Source organism: Pezoporus occidentalis, unplaced genomic scaffold (genome assembly GCF_034315485.1).
Source record: "Pezoporus occidentalis ecotype Australia unplaced genomic scaffold, CSIRO_AGI_Poc_V1 ctg5, whole genome shotgun sequence".
Taxonomy (NCBI): domain Eukaryota; kingdom Metazoa; phylum Chordata; class Aves; order Psittaciformes; family Psittacidae; genus Pezoporus; species Pezoporus occidentalis.
In genome coordinates this window covers 8,024,985-8,048,154 of record NW_026915835.1, presented here as the reverse complement: position 1 = coordinate 8,048,154, position 23,170 = coordinate 8,024,985, and the positions used below count along the sequence as shown (strand labels likewise).

Genomic DNA, 23,170 nt, shown 5'->3' with positions numbered 1-23,170 from the left:
AAATACAGATGTTGAAAAATTTGGACTGTAACATGTTTAAGATTTTTGCCATCTCTACTTCTTTATCCCATGTCAGGAGTTCATAGGATCATTTAGGTTGGAAAGAACATTTAAGATCAGTTAGTGCCATATCTACATGTCATCCAGGGATGGTGATGCCACCACTTCCCCGGGAAGCCTGTTCCAATACCTGATTACCCTCTCTGTAAAGAATTTTTTCCTAATATCCAGCCTAAACCTCCCCTAGCACAACTTGAGGGTATTTCCTCTTGTCCTTTGGCTTGTAATTTAGGAGAAGAAACTGACACCCACCTTGCTACAACCTCCTTTCAAGTAGTTGTAGAGAGCGATAAAGTCTCCCTTGAGCCTGTTTTCCTCCAGGATAAACAACCCCAGTTGCCTCAGCTGTTCCTCGTAAGACATGTGCTTTAAATGCTACACCAGCTTTGTTGCCCTTTTCTGGATCCAATCCAGCACCTCAATGTCTTTCTTGTAGTGAGGGCCCAGAACTGAACACAGTATCTGAGGTGTGGCCTCACCAGTGCCGAGTACAGGGGGACGATCACAACTCTAGTCCTGCTGGCCACACTATTTCTGATACAAGCCAGGATACTGTCCTGGGTTTGACTAACAGTTATTTTTCTCCTTAGTAGCTAGTGTAGTGCTGTGCTTTCAACTTTAGTCTGAGAACAATGCTGATAATACACTGAAGTTTTTAGTTCTTGCTAAGTAATGCTTACCCCGATCAAGGACTTTTCAGTCTCATGCTCTGCAATTGAGGAGGGGCACAGGAGGCCAGGAAGAAGCAGAGACAGGACACCTGACCCAAACTAGCCAAAGGGGTATTCCACACCACAGCACATCATGCCCAGTATATCAACTGGAGAAGTCACCCAGAAGGTCCAAATCACTACTCAGTTCAGGCTGGGTATCAGTCAGCTGCTGGTGAGCAATTGTATTGTGCATCACTTGTGCTAATTGTTTTCTTTTTTTACTTTCTCCTTTTAGTTTTATATTCTCTACCCCTGTTATTTCCCTTATCATTATTATTATTAGTGGCAGTAGTAGTGGTTTTATATTATACTTCATACAGGAGGTGCTCCAGTCCCCTGATCATCCTCGTGGCCCTTCTCTGGACTTGTTCCAACAGTTCCATGTCCTTTTTATGTTGAGGACACCAGAACTGCACACAATACTCCAGGTGAGGTCTCACGAGAGCAGAGTAGAGGGGCAGGATCACCTCCTTCGACCTGCTGGTCACGCTCCTTTTGATGCAGCCCAGGATATGGTTGGCTTTCTGGGCTGCAAGTGCACACTGCCTGCTTCTGTTCATTTTCTTATCAACCAACACCCCCAAGTCCTTCTCGGCAGGGCTGCTTTGAATCTCTTCTCTGCCCACCCTGTAGCTGTGCTTGGGACTGCTCCGATCCAGGTGTAGGACCTTGCACTTGGCATGGTTAAACTTCAACTGAACCACACAGCTTGGTGTCATTGGCAAACTTGCTGAGGGCGTACTCAATACCACTGTCCATGTCAGCGACAAAGATGTTAAACAAGACCGGTCCCTGAGGGATGCCACTAGTTACTGGTTTCCAGCTGGACATTGAGCCATTGACCACAACTCTTTGCCTGCGGCCATCCAGCCTGTTCACCATCCACCATCCATCAAATTGATGTCGCTCCAATTTAGAGACAAGGATGTCGTGTGGGACAGTGTGGAACGCTTTACACAAGTCCAGGTAGATGACATCAACTGCTCTACCCCTGTCCATCAGTTCTGTAGCCCCATCATAGAAGGCTACCAAATTGGTCAGGCAGGATTTCCCCTTAGTGAAGCCATGCTGGCTGTCACCAAGCACCTTGTTGATTTTCATGTGCCTTAGCACGCCTTCCAGGAGAATCTCCTCCAAGATTTTGCCAGGCACAGAGGGGAGACTGACTGGTCTGTAATTCCCCAGGTCATGCATTTTTGCTTTCTTGAAAATGGGGGTTATATTTCCCTTTTTCCAGTCATTGGGAACTTCACCTGACTGCCATGATTTCTCAAATATGATGGCCAGCAGCTTCGCAACTTCATTTGCCAGCTCCTTCAGGACCCACGGATGGATCTCATCAGGACCCATGGACTTGTGCATGTTCAGATTTTTAAGATGGTCTCGAACCAGTTCCTCTCCTACAGTGGGTGCAAGGTCTTCATTCTCACAGTCCCTGCATCTGCCTTCCAAGACTTGGGTGGTTTGGTCAGAGCCTTTGCCAGTGAAGACCGAGGCAAAGAAGTTATTCAGAACCTCAGCCTTCTCCAAATCCTGTGTAGCCAGTTCTCCTGAGAGCTTCCTGAGGGGGCCTACATTCTCCCTAGTCTGTTTTTTATTTGCTATGTACCTGTAGAATCCCTTCCTGTTATCTTTCTTTAATACCTCTAGCTAAGTTTAATTCTAACTGGGCCTTAGCTTTCTTAACCTGGTCCCTAGCTTCTCGGACAACAAAGTTCTTTCTAACTGATGACAAAATTTGGAACAGAGAACTTGACTTGAAAAGGTAAGCTGGTGTCCTGGTTTAACCCCAGGTGTCAATTAAGCGCCACACAGCTGCTTATTCTTTCTGTCTTGGTGGGATGGGGAGAAGAATTGGAAGAGAAAAAGTAAGAAAATTTGTGGGTTGAAATAAAGACAGTTTAACAGGTATATCAAAAGTCATGCATGCAAGGAAAACAAAACAAGGAATTAATTCACCACTTCTAATGGGGAGGCAGGTGTTCAGCCATCTCCAGGAAAGCAGGGCTCTATCATACATAACAATAACGTGGGAAGACAAACACCATCATTCCAAACATCCTCCTCCAGTGTTCTTCTTACCCTAGCTTTATATACTGGGCATGACACCACATGATATAGGATATCCCTTTGGTCAATTGGGGTCAGCTGTCCCAGCTGTGTCCTCTCCCAGCTTCTTGTGCACCCCCAGCCTACTTGCTGGTGGGATGGTGTGTGAAGCAAAAAAGGCCTTTTAAACACTGCTCAGCAGTAAGCAAGATGTACCTGTGTTATCAACACTGTTTTCAACACAAATCCTGCCAAAACAAAGACAGCTGGCAGACTTGACAAGGTAACATGGGCATCTAGGTGAAAACTTTTTGTTGCAAACCACTGATCATTTAGCTAAATCTGCTCTTCCCAATTCTTTCACAATATGAAATATCAAGAAAGAAGCAAGCTTAAAACTAAGTGGTTGTTAATAAAAATTAAATGGCCAAAATATAGCTGGAATACAGTATTTATGCAGCATTACCGTGTATTTTTTGTATTTGTGTAGTACTTAATAAAAATATAGTACACTCTTTTCCCAGTAGATGGCTTTAAAATTAAAGGTGTTTCATTGTTTCATGATACTTGAATTGTTATCAATGAGAATTAAGTCTCAATAAAAATGTAAAAAGTGAAGAACAATACACATACCAATTATTTTGAGCTCATGTTTGTTAATACTCATAGGCTGGAAACACTTTTCACATTTCTATGAGACCAACAGTATTACTACTTTTTATTATCCCATGTAATATAGGATCCATTTCTTCTAGGCTTTTCAAACTAAATTCCTTGTTGTTGATAATCAGCTCCTCCTCTTTTATTATTGAATGTTGTACTACAGTTGCCAGAATATGTTAAGTGCATGTTCTGTAGACTGGATTCAGCCTAAAACCAGTCTTGCAGAATAACTGTAAACCCTCAGATATATCTAAACCATATGGTGAGTGCAATGCAGATACCTGAAAAGGCAGCACTGAGAAGAATGTGTAATCCACATGGTGTTTTGTAGTGTTGTGCAGGATACACCAGCTTAAGATGGCAAGCATAGAACATATACTTTTTTTATGTTACTTTAATATTTTCTTTCCCAGAAAAAATAAGAAAATAATGATGGGACCACCTCTGATTAGTGAGGCATGCATCTGAAAGCTGAGAAAAATAAACAGTTTGAAAGCAGAAGCAATTCATGGAATCACAGAACAGCCTAGGTTGGAAGGGACCTAAAAGGTTACCTGGGCCAACCTTTTGCTGGGGAAAAAGAAGCCTTGAGATTGCCTAGTACTCTGTCCAACTGTATCTTGAAAACCTCTGGTGACAGAACTTGTTAGGGAAGGAGGAAGACAAAGCACACCACATCCTTCTTTGTAGTAGCTAGTCCCATCTTAGCTGGAGTTGGGGCTGCCCATCTTCTCTCAAGCATTATCCCTGGGTCAGGCATCTTCACTGTCTCTCTACAGTGTCCATTTCAGTGTGCACTGTCTGAATTCAGCTTTTCTTCAGGGCAGCTACAGGCCTCCAGTGTTTTGTTCACACAGCTAGCCCTACAAAGGCAGCTGATCTATGTGCCCACACCTTCAATATGTTCACTTACTTTCTCATTACTCTCAGACCCCTATAGAACTTACCAAGTTTTGTAGTGGGTAGGTGTCAGATGAAAGCAATGGTAGGAGTTAATTGAACCTGTATGAAGATAACAGTATGGCTTATCTCCCTGCTATCAGTTTTAACAGCTTCTGTTGAATGAGGCCTCTGACAAGTGAGTTGAATCTGAATCTTTAAAAATTGTAGGTGATTTTAATACTATATAATTAAATTGGCTTTTAGTATAATACCAATAATAATAAATAGACTACTACCATTTTCCTCCAAAACCTCTACCAGATACTTAAAATACTTAAAAGTTTTCTCCTCCCCACCCCCCGGCTTTGAGAATGTAATCAGATTAATAACAGTGGAAGGAAGAATTCTTTGAGAATACTGTTCAAAATCAAAATCCTTATTCTATCAAGAATCTTTCACACTCTCTTTTTGATTCAGTTTTCAGTTAATGTATTTGACTTGAGGAGAAGTTTTTTTTATGAATGTGCCTATAATTATTTACTTGCTCTGAAAGTCTTTGTATACAGAAGAGCTGGGCAAAGGAAAGCTAATGAATTAGAAAAGAAATGGTTTAAGAACAAAAGGAGGAAGAAGAACACCTTATCTCTCTGAGCAGCAAGACAGGCAAGAAGGGGGAAAAAATGAGGTAAGGAAACTGGAGAATAAGAAGAATAAGCAGCAAACTATTTCGTTTGGAGACATTGCACACGCCTTCCAGCTGCAGAATGTGAAGCAAGATGTCAATAGCATAGCTGAAGGTTAAGGTAGGGCTTGAAAAAAATTGGGACACATGGAATCAATTGCATAGCTGTCACAGCAAAAATGTATTTGGTTCTGTGCCTAGAAATATCACAGCTGCTCCAAACACATGCACACTGCTGTATAGCTTATGGCAATGGTTATACTAATTGACAATAGGTGGCAAATCCAGTCATTAACTGTAATGGAGTGGAATACAGTAGAACATAGGACAACTATTCTGCAAAATGGAAGACCAAAGTACTAATACTAGGATTTCATAGGAGATACTAAGATGCTAGTGTAGTACTAAGATAATAGTAAATGGAACAAAATAGTGAGTCATTATTACAGTCTCCCTTCAAGACTGCCCAGAAATCTCCAGAGAAAATGCAAACAAAACAAACAGAGCAAAGAACAAAATAATCAAATAGGCAGACATGGAAAAACCCATTTCCAGGGAACTTTTATCCAAATTCTTTCTTAAAGTATTGTCTCTTAAATCATGAAACATGGCACATAACCTCTCTTTTAAAACTTTTTAACTGTTAGTCTACGTAAGATTCCCAAGAATACAAAAAGTAGTATGTGCCAAGTCCTTCTTTGAATCTTGGTGAGGTCTTGACATCAGTGACATCCTGTGGCATTGAGTTCTATAATCTAATTATGTGCTGCATTAGAAAGTGTGTCCTTTTATCAGATTTGGAACTGATGCTTTTCACTTTCACTTAGTGTCTTTTTGTTCTTGAATTACAAGATGCAGGACTACAGAAGCTCCTGATCTATTTTCTCTTTGCCACTTACCATTTTTATACTTTCATCATATCCCTCTTTATTCATCTTTTTTTTTAAGGTTAATAATTCTGTTTTTTTTTTCAGTCTTTTCACATGAAGGCTTCTCTATGAGCCTAATTATCGCAATCACTCTTCTCTGAATACCTTCTAATTCAGTAATATCCTTTTTGTGACGGGGTGACCAGTACTTCACACTGTTCCAGAGGAAAGAAAATTATTGATTCATATAATGACATTATATTTTCTTTCTTATTCCCCAACTCATTTCTTATGCATGTTAACATTTTACTTGCTTTTTTTGACTGCAGCCGCACATCAAGCAGGGCTTTTCATTGAGCTGTCTGCAGTGAGGCGTTTTTTCCTAAGGTGTTTCCAGGTGTTTTTTCCTAAGTTGGCACTTTTAATTAAGATCTGTGGTAAAGGGAATGATTTTTTTACAGGCTGGTTTGGGGTGGTTTTTATTGTCATAGTTTTGTTTGTTTGGTTGGTTTGGTTTGTTTCTTCTCTCAGCAATGTGCATTACTTTGCATTTAAAAAAAATGATTTTCACCTATTTTAAGATGGCCCATCCATCTAGTTTGGTCACTTACGTCTTTCCTCTGAAGTTTCCTGTCTTCTTCAGACTTGATGAACAGAATTTTTTTTTTGAGTGATCAGCAAATTTTGACACATTGCTGTTCACTTTGTTTTTTTCACATTAATTAATATATTTTAAACACCTGGTCCTTGTATGGTGCCTTGAAGCACCCTGCTGTTAACTTTTCACTATAATGAAAATTGACAATTTATTTGCATTTTTTTTACCTTCAAGAAGTTTTGTTTCATTTTGCATCCCATCCCAAAATGACTTATTCTCTAACTGGAGTGGAGACTGAGTCAGTCTCTCGAGAGGAACATTGTTCTTGCCACATTTATCCACTTACTCTAACAAGGTTAAGGGCCGGATAACCCCACAATTAAATCTAAATCTTCGAGAGACAACTCTGCTCTTTGTGACCACAAGTATGGAAATTAAGAACAGATGATGGAAAAGTAGTTAATTCATTCAGTATGTTGGGCAGACGTATTCAAAATTAAGATGGGAGCAAGCTTTCAGCATAGCAGTTCTCAACACTGTCTTGGTGATAATCCTAAAACCCAGGAATATAATCAGTCTAAATAGACAGGATTATAAGAGTCTACTTCTTACACCTAAGATTTTCTGTGAAGATAAGGCTAAAAAGGAAACTAGTGGTAAAGTCTGGGCAGCTGTTAATTTTTCAGACTTCCTTTCAAAATCTGATATGAATCAAAGTATTTTAAGATCTGGAATCCCCAAAGTTCTTGTGGAAAAGGGGAAAGGCAAACTTATTTTGAGGCTTTGTATGTCCTGACATCCCCTAGGCCTGCTTATTTTCTGGTATCTCTCTTTCTTTCTCTCAAGTGTTCTCCATCCTCTCCCTGAGAGAGTCTGTCTGCTTCAACCCTGACTGCCTACAGTGCGTAACAGACTCCACCACCTTTCTTCACAAAGAAGATTGCTTGCACAGAAAAAGGCTCCTCCAACTGCTTGGGACACCTTGCACAGATGTATACCCCTGCCTTGAACTCAGAATGGACACTAAAAGAGATCCTGAATATATTGGTGGAAATGTGAGCAGTCACCTGCAACTTAGACACTATCTGTTTGGTAAAGGAACTAAAAGGACAACTTGAACTTCTTGTGATACTGACAAAGTTTTATCTGAAGGAAATACAGTATTTTCCATACCATAGTCCACCTAACCCTAAACCAAACTATTCTGGGTGGAATAGAGGTTGAAAACAGGTATCAAGCCTTTCTTTTTTGAACGTGCTTATCAAAATGCTAGTAAATCCTCTACAACTAATACTGGAGCCTAGTAAGATTTGAGGGCAGAACATGGAATCTAACCTATGTCTATCTGTGGACCAATTATACATACATATAGTCATGTACACATATATTTCTGTCTGTCTATATGACTACATATACTATATATATTCTTATTTCTTGAGCAAGCTATTTTGATATAGTCACATATAGGGGGCTGAATTATGACAATGAAACTTGCCATAGTGACCTTTTTTTCACCCATATCAACACAAAAATTATCAGTATTATAATAATAGCACAATCAAAAATATAAGCAGAATTTCTTATTTAAAGAAAGAATGGGAAGAAAACTTGGTGCTTTTCACCGAATTTTAGAAGGTTCTAAAATACCACATTGCTCATGCAGCATAAGAAAGTGACAGGGATAAAACATAAATTGTAAAGTCCCACCTATTAATCAACATAATGTTATATTAATAACGCTTTTGCATCAAATATAAGAACAGAAACTGTACTGTGTTCTACTTAGTAAATTTAGAGGAGAAGAAACACGTATACCAAAAATATGAGCTCACTGAAGTGAACAATTCAAAGCTGAATGCTTTTCAAAATATCTTTGCAAAATAAGCAGCAACCTAATAAAACGTTACGTGTGTAGAGTTTGCAGCGGAATCTAAGAAGATGACTTAGCATTAAGTGATTGAAGGCTGAGTTTTCCAGAAACAATGCATGTAGAAAAGAGTAAGAATACTGTGCCTGCTGCTGGCTTCATACCGAACCTATCCATGCTTTGCATTTGCTGTGGGTCAATATACCTCTTGAATGTGTGTGTATTCAGATAATATTAGACGATAAATACATACCTTTTTAATGGTGCATTGCCATTTGGGAGAATATCACAGAATACTTATCAACATCTCTAGGATGTTGTCATTCATTAAATGAAACCTGTAGCCCACTTTATTTCATGTAAACCCACCATGATAAAATGTATCAATAAAAAAGAATTAAAATGCTGTCTGAAATAAATCTGTATCCACATAATATTCGAGTGTAGAATTGGCATATTTTTTCACAAGATTTTTTTTTTCTGTCTTCTTCTCTAGAACCTATATAAAAATTAATATGAATATAGAATAGATTTATCAGTGCTTTACAGGCGGGCGTCTATGTTCTCTGCTTCCCTTAAAACACTGTGCATCCACCTGTGTTCCCCAGACACATTGGAACCCATAAGAGATGCTGCATTTTTCAATGAAATGTTTTAATAACTTCCCTCCCTCCACCCTCTTAGTCTCTGTTAATGAATTCTTCTTGGGGAACAGTATCACTGGTTATAATTTTAACGTACAGGATACTAAGTGAAGTAACACAGTTGAAATAAGCTGTGAAGGATTATATTGGCTAATATACCTATTTGTTTGGAACGTGCTGTTTCATATCCTCAAATCTGTGAAAAGAAGCCCATCATGAGAGTTTCTGTAACTATTGGGAGCAGGCTTGGGTGATGTTTTAGTACCTCTGCATTTCATCAAAATCATAATTATTTTTTCTTTACACTAAGCAAACTAATAGGATTATAATGCACAAAAGGCAACCTTTCTGAATTTTAGCTGCTTTTCTTTTTTTTGCCCCACTCCCTCCCCCCTCCCTAAGATTCATAGCCGTAAAGAAGCTTCTGTGTAAGAAAGAGCCTTACTCAGCTATCCTATCCTTAACCAAGAACTGGGACAATGTATTGTTGCTGCCCTTACTGCGGATTTTCCACATATTTACAATCATAGAGATATAAACATGCAGTTGTTCTATTCAATTCTTACAAATTCACTTGAAGGTAAAAATTGTATCAGTAAAAGTCAATAGGATTTTTCTTTTTACTTCAGTGGAACTCAGATTTCATCCAAACATGACAGATAGATATAGTTGAAAAGCTGTTTTTTTATGAACACTCTCCTATCACTTGTGATTTCACTTTTTTTTTTTGTGATGGCACTCTGTTTTTCAAAGACGTTGACTTTTTCCTGACACTTTTAATTATGCTTGTCTGTGTAAGACAAACTGTGATCCTCAAACCATCCAGTGAAAATTCTCAAAGCAGAGTAATGTATGGTTTCCAGAAGGAAACAACTGAAAAAGCTAAAGCTAGATGGACAGATACATTAATTATTTTATTAACTTCAAGTATTTTTTTTCCATACCAATTCCACTTTCAGAAATGGAGAATCTATCAAACCAAGTATTTGACAGGTAATGTACAAAATATCATGCCATTTATCTGTCAGAGAAGAAAATACTCTCCTGACTGAATCTTACTAAAAGATACTTCTTTGTCTTCATACTTACACAGATTTCACAAGATACTTAAGCCTTGACTGTGCACAAGATGTGCATACACTATTAATCCATATTATTATATTAGTGTATTGTTAGCAACATATGAACATCAGCCGGTGTTAATGTTGTCCACCCCTAGAGTAGATTGCCTTTGTAAACATAAATAACAGAGTGCTTCCTTTAAATTTTTCAAATTGATATGGACCCAGGGCTGAATTAGAGGAAATATAAGCTTTTCCTGTTAAAATTAAACATATTGTTGCAAATTCTTATGATATATTCCCAAACTCTTACTGACCATTCATTGTGAAAGCATATCAAAAATGAGTACATTAAAATTCAAGATGTTCTAGTTTGAAGTATTAAAAGTATTTATATTTTTAGTTTTGTAAGAAGGATGCTGCCCTATGAATACCATCTCTATTTTTGAGATGTCTTGTGTAACTTCACAGAAGTTAACTGCCTTTTTATTTAATAGCAATGGTAATTGTCATCGTTTCACTCTCTAATTTGGTTTTCACTGTTCATCTGGTTTTTGTTGAATTTCAGTTCTCACTGATTTTGAATAGTGAAATCAGACTGCCTTTTAACTTTTAGGTTCCATTTCATATTCCATTGAGCATGTGTAACACAGTGCCACTCATGCAATAGTAAGTTAGGGCTACAGAAGCAGGGAGGGAGAAAATAACCCAAAATAGCAAATTAATGGAGTTGTACTGTCTTTTTCCTTAAAAATATAAAAATATATTCATTCAGTTAACATCTTTCATAATGTCAAATATTCAAGGTACTGGAAATTTTTGTCCCAGACTTAATTTAGGAAATCAATTTAAAGATTTAGAGTACAGCCAGAATAGTATCAATATTGCATCTATTTTTCTCACTGAAAGAAAAACAAACAAATACACCCACAAGCCTGAAAAACTGTAGTACATAGTTCTACAGTACTTAATTTACAAAAGGAATGACTGGTAAAGAAACATTTTAATCCTTTGCCTGTCAAAGAAGAATTTTAATGAAGTAGTAGATAGTTTGTGTGCAAACTTTTCTGAACTGCCTTGTAATTTTTAGCCAAATTTTTGAAGTTTGTCCATAACATAAGAAATGTGAGGTTTAAAATAGGGTATGTTATATAAGTTCTTCCCACCTCCCAGGAAATGGTAAATCCAAGTACGTAGCTGTATTATAACTGTCAGACTGTATGCCTTTATGCAGATACAATTTAAAATACTTTTACTTAAATCCGCTTGGTCAGATCTTCCATCTTTCCATACCCTTGCAGTTCTCTCTATATGGTCAATTCCTAGTAATTACGGTAGTAGACAGCAGATCTGATTAGGAAAAAAAAACAAACTAATGCTGTGTTCAGTAAATCTAAGTCCACTAATTTTAATTAAACTTTTGATAAATAGCATTAATAGCAATTGTTAGATGTACCTTTTTTTTTTTTTGTAAGTTTAAAGACACATGGCTAGAAATGCCTTATTTCTTTCAAAAGCATTCTTTGTGTGTCTATGTTAGCTAAATATTTTCCTGTACACTTTATATGATATCATCTACGAGATCACCAACATGTCTCCTTTTAATGAATGTTCTAATGTAATACCATAGTCTTTTCCCTACCACTAGTACACAGCACACTGCTTTTTTAGTCTGTGGACAGTCCATATTCAATTATACATTGTTTTTATCTTGCCTCTGTAAGTTTTGTCTAAATTACATTGTCCTTATTTTGCAACTCAGGTAGAAAAAACAATTTTTTTTTCCTATTCTGTCTCTCATCACCTTATTACATTTAACACTCTTTAACTAAATGAATTGATACATATGTTGATCACAAGCCTTTTTTTATGGCTTGGTTGAAGGGGAGGCTTTCAGAAGCTGATCTTGAATACCTGACTTGCTGCTCTCAATATGCTGAATTAGGATACGTAATTTATGGCTGACTTAATTAGTTATCATATGTGGAAACAAATTGTTTTAACATTAAAGCTTGATATAAAAGAATCTAGTAGTTCTTAGATCCTTAATTTGTGTGAGAGATGATAAACTAAACAAAACTGAGGATGTACCAGGAAATCATTTGGCCATTTACAGTATAAGCTTTGCTGTGTCCCAGGAGATCAAAAGAAAAGTATGAGTGGAGCACTTACTTGCATCTCATCTTGAGACTTACCAAAGTAGTTGTCTGTGGAAGATTGTTTAGCCAGTCAGCAATCCAGTGTTAACAAAATGTATGATCTTTGTCCCCTTGGTAACAGTTGTGTTTAGCACAACAGAAAATGCGTTGCTCTAATCATTGCTCTAATTGGCACCTTTGTTGACAGTCTCAGAAGAAAGGTCAAGATGGTTAGGCATTGGACTGATCTACTGCCTTACTCACAGCTGCAGCCTCCTTGGCTGAATGCTGCAATTTATTGAGCGGCCATGTGCTCTTAAAATTCTACTAATGTTTTAGCAAATTCCATGGGTAAATGCCATATTCATTTAATCTTTATATTTTCTTTTTTTTTTTCTCTTATGCTTTTCTTCAGATAGTGTCCTTACTTTGATAAATCTAGGTGAGGAAAAAGGAAAGCGAGGTGCTATGCTAGTGAGAAAATATATGCAACCCAAACACTTCATAAAATCACTTACTGTTGACAAGCAGGGTTTTATACAGTGGAATATTAACACCACCTAGGCAAAGCTACTTTGGGTATTTGAAGAAAGTACATATTAGAACACCTAAGTTTAAAAATGTCTATTCCATATATAGTCATATTCTATGAGGTAGACACTCCTAGAGGGTGATTCAGAGCCCTAAATTAGTTGACTAAAGTTAGACAGTGTGAATACCTCCCACAGTAGCAATATGTTGCAGAGGGACAGAAAGGAGACGAGTGAAAGGAGAAAGGGAGGAACAGAGTGATAAGGACTATAAATTAAGTAAGTCTATAGTGAACTTTAGAAACTGTTAGAAATAATTTTTTTGACAAAAGGGAGATCAGTTTGCTTGGTATAGCACATACTCCAAACTGAGTAGCATCTTCACAGGTAACAGCAATAATAGTGTGTGACACCTTCAACTGTGATTTTCCATGCATACATTTATTATATCTGTACTACGGTTGTTTCTGGAGTCCCCAATCAATAGTGGAGGACTAAAGTACATATATAAATATTTCCTGCTTCAAAGAGTTTATAAGAAAAATAGTATTCATGGTTGAAGAATAGGACGGCAAAAGGTTGAAAGAAGAGTGAAATTACCTCCCCAAAGTCACCAAAGGACAGTAATTCTTATTATAGCATGGACTGTAATTTATAACCCCCATGATTTCTGTGTGTCAAAGCATTCATAATGCACACAACTTTTGGGAATTCATTTGTTCAAAAAATGTTTGCTAAAACTAATATGCGAGTCATAGGTCGCAGATTCAGGGGTTCCATTTTTAAGTACTGATAGTACAGACAGTCTGATGACAGCCTGTGTCTAGTGAATACTCTTTCAGAATTACACTTTACTGGAGTAGAGCAATAAATTCTTAACAGTATGTGGATATCCTAAGTTACATAGTATTTTAGATTTCGGTTTAGATTTGGCCTGGACCAACTGTCGTAGAGATAATCGTACTATATATATTATATTGTGGATGTAATCAAGTATCCTATGCTTGGTATTATAAGTCTGTTTGATCTTATTGGATAGAAGGCTTCAGCTGGATACTAACAGAGAAATACAAATTTCAGCTTGCATTCTTTCATCTGGTAACAGGGAAGAAAAATTTAGGCAAGTTATCTTCTGCCTGAAAATATTGAAGTGAATTTATATGGCCATGTATCCTATTCAACAAGAATATTTGATCTTTTGGTTGGCCACAGAAAATGTGCAGACTGTATTTGATATATGATAGCTATAGGTTTCTTTAGACAGACTCATATTTTGCTTCCGTAGAGAGAAATTGAACTAACACATGTTACAGTGTTACATATTTAGCAATGTGAGCTTTGTAACTACTGAATATTGAGATTTTTACACTTCTAGAAAAAGTGCTAAATGTTAAAGCACTAGAAAAAGATTAAGATGCACTTCTGATTGTAACTATCACTTTATAGTCCTTCCCTTGCCTAACTTCCCATACTTTTTTGTCGGTTTAATAGAGTATTCAGATAAATTGGATTGAGAGTATGTCCTTGGGTAACAACTGCTGCAATCAGTCACTTTTTCTTTGTTCTGGACTAAAGAGATAAGCTATTTCATTCCACCACTATCAAATTTCTCTTCACTCTGGAGCAGGATCCAGACACTATGAATATATCTGTAGCATTGGACATATCAGTCCTGCAAATTTCCAAGTCAGGGAGCACATTCCCAACAGGATGCAAAGTTCATATTTTGGCAGCAGGAGGACATCTGCCATATCCCACTTCTCAGTGTCCTGATAAACCTGGAAGTGAAAAGAGGGCATGTGGACTGGGAAGAAGATGAAGTCATGTTCCAAGAGAGTAAGTCTGCATACAGCTGGAACACTTTGAGCTACATATGCTGGGCTTGATTTTCTGCTGGGTTAGTTGGGGTCAGCTGTCTTCCCTACCAGCTTCTTATGTACCTCCAGCCTACTTGCTGATGAAGCAGTGTGAGAAATAGAAAAGGCTTTGAGGCTGTGCAACCACTGATCAGAAATAGTTAAAACATCTGTGTGTTATCAACAGGGTTTTGGTGGCAAATCCAAAACACAGCACCATATAGGCTTCTATGAAGAAAATTAATTCTATCCAATTAACTTCAAGGTATTATTAATCTCATTTATTTGTTGAATCCTGTGTATTCTTCACATAAATATATAGTGCCTAATAGTTTCCAAATCAGCTTCTCTTCTTGGATCCAGTGCTGTACACTTCAGAAAAGCCCATAAATGTTTAAGTTATCTTCCCAGAATGAAACAGAAGGAAAGGACATTTCTGTTTCATACCTTTTCCTTCACATTTTGAATACCAAAATAAAATTTCCATATCAATATGCAGTTTCTGGTTTTGATAATTTCCTCTCACATCAGCTATGGGACTCAGAAGTGGGATGGCAAGTGTCATGTAGTTAGATCAAGAGTATCATGTATTTAGAACTTATAAGAATAATTGTGGGCTTTGTTTTGTTATCACTCTCCTTTATATTGTTTACATGCTGGGGATTTGCTTCCTGGTTTTCTAGAAAAATGCCAGGCTCAAAGGAAGTTCCTCTTCCTTTTTACCTTCTCATTCAAATGCTCTTGTGCATTCAGCAGGAGGATGCCAGCTGCGTGAATTCAAGAAGCACAAACTGCAGAAGACATTTTGAGAATAACTCCGTGCTCTCTGTGGCTTTGTATGTTGCATATTGGAACCTGTTGTTCTTATGCTGGCTGACAGCATAACGTGGCAATGTGAGATGGACAGCTATTGAATACCAATATTTTAAAGTCCTGTGATAAAAAGCATTCTAAGTATGACTTTTTTATTATTATTCACAAGTGGGGGGGAAGGGTATTTTTCTGGCAGGTCTAACAGTCATTTACAATAAGTTTAGCATCTATAGAAATATATAGCACAGCTCAATCATGCTGTGAAAGCCTTTCATTGCTTTAGTGGTAGGGTTGAGCTGTCCTGCCTTATGTAAGCCAAATGTTTTTGAAATGGAGATGCTTGCAGAAATCTTCGGATGTCTCTGGAGGGATGTGCCAGGGCAGAGGCATGCTGGTTTTGGCTAAAGAACTTGTAACCATTTTTCCTAGCCAAATTATATATTCCTAATGACAGCAGTTCTATAGAGAAATGCAAGTGAAGGTGCTGTAGATAACTGCAGGGGAGGGAGAGAATATATCCTCACCTTGCCTTTGTTTTCAAAGTCTAGCCTTAGAAAATTAAAGGACAGGAGAAAAATAAATTATTAACACTACTTATGAAATTTTAAACATACAAACGTATCCTGAAATATAGTAGCAGGAGGGTGATAAACCCACACCCTTTCCACTTTTTTTCAGTGGTGGACACGTTTGTGCAAGAGCACTCAAGAACAGCTTCTTACTGCAGGTGCTTTTCCCATTTTGGGAGCTCACTGCCCTTGTTTTGTTAGCCTCAGCATTTTGAAAGTGTTGGCTCACCTGCAGTGCTTGCAAATATATATCACTGTCCATGCTGCCTTTACTCTTTGTATTTACTGGTGTCTTATGCTTCAGGGTTTCAGATGCCCTTGAGAAGCTGTGACCATTTTTTACATCTGAAAGACTGCCAATTCATTTATTAAGACAGAGTGTGGCCTGGATAAATTTATTCTATCTAACATTTAATAAAACATTAAATTAAAAATGTGTCTTATGCTGTGACATACTCAGCACTATCCTTCCAAGGTTTATATTTGAGTGTTGCAGGACCCCACTCTCCAGAAGTTAACATGCTATCAATCTAGCACTGAGGTGACAAGGCCAGTGATGTTTTCCTGTTGTGGTTGTTTAATAATTAATTTTTCATTACTAGTGTGTTCAATGAATAGATTGCAACATTTAAGACCAGTTTAATAGGTTTATAGGTTCCTTATAAATTCTGATAATGATAATAGTTAATAAGAAAATAATGAATTTGTGCACAAAGATCTCAATATCAATCAAGCAAATTAAATCTGGCCTGCGCCTACGCTGTGGCTGCTGGGGTGGATTAGTTTTTTTGTTTGTTTAGGGATTTTTTAACTATAAAATGTACCCTGTGTGGATAAGCCTATCTGGTGATTTGTTGAATTTCTTAATGTTTCACTTGTCATATTAATTTACATTTTCAATCTGAGGACGTGGCCAGCATACGAAGTGGCACATTAAATCAATATTATATCGCAGACGATGTCTCTGAAGACATTGCCATTTGTAGTGGAATGCAGTAATAGGAATAATAAAAAGAAATTGTGTTTTGATCTTTCTATATATGTTATTACAATGCTGTTTACCCGTTTAAAAAAAAACATACATCTCTGCTTGTAAAGGTGATCCCTTGCACAGGGATTTGTCACATACTCAAAATGAAAGTAAAAAAAAAAAAAAAAATAACAGAGTCCAGAGGGGTAAGTCTCACCAGTTACTATTAGGATTTGAGAGCATCAGCCTTATAAAGAGGGAGTCTGTTGCTTAATGGGCTTTTGCTTGGCATTTAGGATAGATGGTTGTTGGTCTTATTAGAGTCCCTGATAGTCAGAGATAACCTCGTTAAGAAAGTTGATAAAGGAGGAAGGTACATTTGGTTTATCTACTTGCTTTATGTCACATCCAGGACCTGATTTTCCACTTACTTTCAAACTTTTCTATATAATCACTTGAACTGGGGTGATTTTGTCATTTCACAGCCAACTCCAGAGCTCTTTGTTATTGAACACACAGTACACTGGAAAGGGATTCAAAGCACTGCTATTCATTCCTGGCTCTGCAGCTATCTTACTGAGCAACCATTCACTTCATTATCCATTTTCTACACATGTAAATTATGAATAAAGCTCATGACCTCAGTAAAATGTTTGGATTAGAAATGGTGGATAAGAGCATATTATGTGAGATACAAAACAATGGGAAATTAGGGCATTTATTTTTCCAGAACTTTAGGGTCTGATTTAAGATGTTTTTTTCACCAGTTCTTTTTCTTAAACGTAAGTCTGCTTAGACAGGTCCAAAATCTGTGGTATAACCTGAAAAGCATGAGTGGAAAAAAAATCCCAAACATGACAACCACATCTATTATTATATAAGAAATAAACCTTAGGAAAACCTACATATCTAAACCAGCTCCTGGGAACCGATAATTCATGTGACACATCAACGCATTTCTTTGGCCTTCCTCATTTTTGCTGTAAACCAAGGCTAATATGTCTCAAGCTTGAAGCCAAGGAAAAGACAGTGAGGTTGTAACTAATCATTGTCTGGGCAGGAGTTACCTGTGGCTGCTGCTCTAGTTTATCTGAACGACTTTTAGAGAGCATTATCTGGGTACCCATATGTAAGTGAAGGAAAGAAGAAAAGAGCTTGGTAAATGCAGCTGTTGTGGTTATTGCAAATAAAAAAGATATGCAGCTGGAAAATTATGTTGTACTACTGAAGAGCAGAATTAGGGTGGAAGGATATTGTAGCAAAATGTAGGAAAAAAACCGCGGGCATGGGGGTATCATAAGATGATAAAAAGAGGTGAAGGGCTGATAAACCTCCATTGCTACAAAAGAGTTAATTATTTAAGCCTTGATTCATGGGGACTCCATGTATTTAGAACAAATACTACTTATCATTGACTGGTAATAGCCCGTTTCCTGTTTTGGCAGTAGCTGATTAATACTAGCTATCAATGGCAGTATCTACCCTGACAAAAGTAGATATTTCACTACTGTGCTGCAAACTGGATTTGCCATGATGCAATTCATCAGTGCCATGTACCATTATTAAAGTATTTGCTATTTTCAAATTTGAACACACAATAACTACTTGTGGCAAGAGATCACTGCTGACCTATTTCTGCACACTGAAGTTGCCAGTCAGTTACTGGCAAAAGTAACTGAAAACAGTTACTTTTTCTCCCAGTGGTGAATGGTCATAACTGAGAAGCAATGGGCACTGACCAGTGCATGCAAATTGCACTTAACTGCATAGCAGCTCACTAGCAGGGTATATTCTGTACAGGATATATTATTTGGGGGCAAGGAGCTGCAGAAAGCAGTTACTGGTTCCTGCCAGCTATAGGTCTCTAATTAGTTTCAGCAGTGACTTTGTGATTCACAGCAGGCGATGAGCAGTGATAGTTTACTAGTAGAGTATGTACGCAGCCTGGGGCTGAGGAGATAGGAAATGTAGTAGGAAAATGGAATTATTGTGGCTAGAATGGAATCAGGTAGCAATTTTTCTTTTTTTCTTTTTTTTTTTTTTTTTTAAGACTGAAGATGAAATAAATAGGCTAGTTAAGATTTTGAAATAGGAAGAGAAAAGAAAGGAGGTAGGAAGAGGGATTACAGCACAGACATCTTAGGTTGAAATTTTAAGTGGCTCTCCCTTTCATTTTACTCATGCACTCTCATTTAATCTAACACATCTTGATATTGCTGTGGCTGAAATACACTTAACATTTATTCTCTGAAGACCCATGCAATTTCAGTGAAGCCATTGCTGAAACACAGTGGGAGATTCAAACTCAGTGTATGTGTGTCTACAGAACAGTCATTAAATCCCAAGAAATGCTATTTTCTAAAGAATGGAAGGAGCAGTGGTGGGTGGCCTGACTGAAGACAAGCATCCAGAATAGACATGATAATGAGATATCTCCTTGATGTACAATAAGTGCATAGAAAAAATGGCAACAGCAAACCTATGAAGTTTGAACTATTTAGGGGAAAATCAGAACTTTTAGCAACTATTCTCTCTCCCAGAAACTGCAAGAAACATTATTAAAAGAAGAATCTTACTGATGGCTCCATAGAGGCAAATGGGAGACCATAGTTAATTTGTTTAGAATTTCTTCTTTGACTTCAATTTATGAGCTTAGCAATAACACTGCAGTGATGCAGAATGATATGTGCAAATATTTTCATGAATTAGTAGCCTTTTAAAATTTATCCTGATCCTACAGAAGACAGGCAGGCATTTATCACAGTATTCCTTATTACTGAAGAGTATTTTATTTGATGAGTAAGATATCCTTTTTGTAGCCCCAAATAAATTTTGAAGAAGGGATGAGTAAGAAGTTGTATTTCCTTATCTATTAGAACTGAAATAACTCAGAAGAAATCAGCAAGGTGTGAGTTTTATTTATATTGTACACTCAAGTTTATTCCCGTTCCCTAGATATAGATTCATAGAATGGTTCAGGTTGGAAAGAACTTTAAGATCATCTAGTTCCAACCCCGCTGCCATGGACAGGGATGCCTCACAATAAACCATGTCACTCAAAGCTCTGTCCAATCTGTCCTTGAACACTCTGACGGATGGACCATTCACCACTTCTTTGGGCAACCTGTTCCAGTGCCTCATCACCCTCACAGTAAAGAACTTCTTCCTTATATATAACCTGAACATCACCTGTTCAACTTTAAACCCATTCCCCCTTCTTCTATCACTACAGTATGTGCAATTAACATTAGCTGTTACAGTATGGTCACCTTTAATTCTTTGCTCTTGGAGCTAGTTATTTTTGTGAATCTGGGAGTGACAAATCCCATTCCTTGCACTCTGCCCAACACTTAGATCTGTGCAGGAAACCTTTGCTGCTACTGACTGAGAGTCATTCTTGCCTATCCAAACTGCATCTTTCGCTTAGTGCTCTCAGCCTGATATAATTTTACTTTCTCCAAGTTGATGTTAATAGGCAGTCATTTAGCACATAGAGTCTTATGTATCTCCTTAAATGGCTCCTATGGTTAGACATGCTATTTAAAAGACTGGGCTTGTTGTTAGCAAAGTAGGGTACATAATGTCTCAATTCATTCTATTCATTCTATTTTAGAGATCATGAAAAGTACCATTTCAGATATATAGTATTGTAACATTTGAAAAATGCTGACTTGTTTGTCCTGGGTTCAGCAGTAGCAGTCATTTTTCCCCTTCTTGGTAGCTGGTGCAGTGCAGTGTTTTGACTTTCAGCTCGGGAACAGAGCTGATAACAAGCGATGTTTTGGTTTGGCCAAGGACTTTGTGAGCCTCATGCTCTGCCAGGGAGGAGGGGGAGCCAGGAGGAAGCAGAGACAGGACACCTGACCCAAGTTAGCCAAAGAGGTATTCCATACCACAGCACGTCATGCCCAGGATGTGACTGGGAGTTAGCCGGAAGGGCTGGGAGACTGCAGGGTTGGAGGAGGTATCGGTCAGAGCTTGGTCGGGCTGGGGGGGCGAGTTATCGGTCGGCTGGTGGTGAGATGATGTATTCTCTTCCCTTGTTATTTCCTTTATCATTATTATCATTGGTGGTAGCTGTAGTGATTTGTGTTATACCTTAGTTACTAAACTGTTGTTATCTCAACCTGTGGGAGTTGCATTCTTTTCGATTCTCCTCTCCGTCCCTCCGGGAGCAGGGGGAGGGCAAGAAAGGGGGGGGAAGTGAGCGAACGAATTACCTGACTGGGTTTAAACCACAACAGTTCTTTTTGGCGCCCAACGTGGGGCACGAAGGGTGGAGATAACGACAGATTTGACTGGATTAATAGTCACTCGTCACAATGCTGATTTATTGGCTCTCAGAGTTGTTTCGCTTGATCTCACAGCTTCAGAATGTTGTAACTTACGTAGAGCCGGTATTTGCTGTGATAGTGTTTATCAAATATGGGGCCTGGGCTAAGGTTCTGGTCTCACTGTGCTTTATGGCAATGGCTTGTAATACGGGCGGGCTCCAGCAGCAGGGCGGGACGGACGTGGCCGTGGACTTGTACCTGGCCGTCCGGCTTCTTCACCGTCCTGGCCCTCGCCCTACTCTCCATCTTCGTGAGGCTGCGGGGAGCTGAGGGGGAGCGGCCCCGGGAGCCGGCGGCAGCCGAACCGGCCCGGGAGAGCGGCCCCGGCGACCAAGCGGCGGCGGGAGCGGGGCCGGAGGCCGCGAGGGGACGGCTGCCGGTGGAGGAGGTCGGGGCGGTCGAGGAGAGGAAGGAAGCGGCTGCCGAGCAGCGGGAGAAGGCGGCGGAGGAGCCGAGCCCCGCGGAGGAGCCGAGCCCCGCGGCCGAGCCGAGCCCCGCGACGGCCGAGAGCATTCCCCGGAAGCCGCCCGCCGAGCCCCAGGAGGATGCAGGAGACCACGCAGCATTTCCCAGCAAGGCAGAGGAGGAAGAGCTGGACTCAGGAAAAGAGAAGCTGGCGGTGGGAGAGCCGGCAAGCACAGCAGCTGCACCAGCCCCAGTGACAAGTACAGCAGCTACACCAGCCCCAGTGACAAGTACAGCAGCATCAGTTGAGAGTTCTGAAGGTTTTGAATGGCCTTTGGGTGTCCTTGGTACCTGCCTGCTGATTGTGATGGGGATCAGCATGTTGGCACACACACAGGCTGTGTTCTACCCACGACCATTTTGTCTGATCTCAAAAGTTAAGCAGAGTCAGGTTTGGGTCTTGTCTGGGGTTAGACGAGGATATGGGGGGACCAAGAGGTTTTCCCCAAGGCTGGACAGCCAGGAGTGGCAGGGTGTGTGTGACAGTATGGGCAAGTATCTAGTCCACTGGGCCCCTCCAGTGCTTTGGAAGCATTGGAGATGGAAGGCAGCTGTATGGAGTCCCCAGCAACAAGCTGCAGAAACTGCTGAAGGGGACAGTGAATTATTTTGAGCCTGGTGGGCCCAATGCACTTCAGGCCATCAGAGCAGAGATGCAACACAGAGATGGACTCATGATCGAGGGGTGGACTTAGCAATGGACACTATTGCCCAGGTTATTCACGAGTGTGAACACTGCACACAGTCTCTCCTGCTCTGGAAGACTGTTACAAGAGACGGAGCCTGACATCATGGACCAGATGGACTCAGCAGCTTTATAGGGACTGGTCCATGCACTAAGATAAGAGTGCACTGAGATAAGAGTGATGGTATATTGAAAATGTGGGATCTGAGCATGACGTGAATGGTATGGAATAAGGGGTGGATAATGTCCTGGGTTCAGCAGTAGCAGTCATTTTTCCCCTTCTTGGTAGCTGGTGCAGTGCAGTGTTTTGACTTTCAGCTCGGGAACAGAGCTGATAACAAGCGATGTTTTGGTTTGGCCAAGGACTTTGTGAGCCTCATGCTCTGCCAGGGAGGAGGGGGAGCCAGGAGGAAGCAGAGACAGGACACCTGACCCAAGTTAGCCAAAGAGGTATTCCATACCACAGCACGTCATGCCCAGGATGTGACTGGGAGTTAGCCGGAAGGGCTGGGAGACTGCAGGGTTGGAGGAGGTATCGGTCAGAGCTTGGTCGGGCTGGGGGGCGAGTTATCGGTCGGCTGGTGGTGAGATGATGTATTCTCTTCCCTTGTTATTTCCTTTATCATTATTATCATTGGTGGTAGCTGTAGTGATTTGTGTTATACCTTAGTTACTAAACTGTTGTTATCTCAACCTGTGGGAGTTGCATTCTTTTCGATTCT

General features: G+C 39.3%; 1 protein-coding gene across 3 annotated transcripts in view; it reads left to right on the top strand.

Annotated features, from left to right (window-relative positions):
- The window catches only part of PCDH9 (protocadherin 9), a 704,101-nt gene that overhangs the window by 173,942 nt on the left and 506,989 nt on the right, over positions 1-23,170 (top strand). Inside the window, exon 3 of one of the 3 annotated variants that reach the window (XM_062636869.1) lies at positions 7,363-8,819. The exons of the other annotated variants lie outside the window; for them this stretch is intronic. Within the exon in view, the coding sequence (XP_062492853.1) occupies positions 7,363-7,383 (21 nt within the window). The 3' untranslated portion in view covers positions 7,384-8,819. Of the gene's footprint in view, positions 1-7,362; positions 8,820-23,170 lie in introns of those variants that run through there. 3 annotated transcript variants of the gene reach the window in all.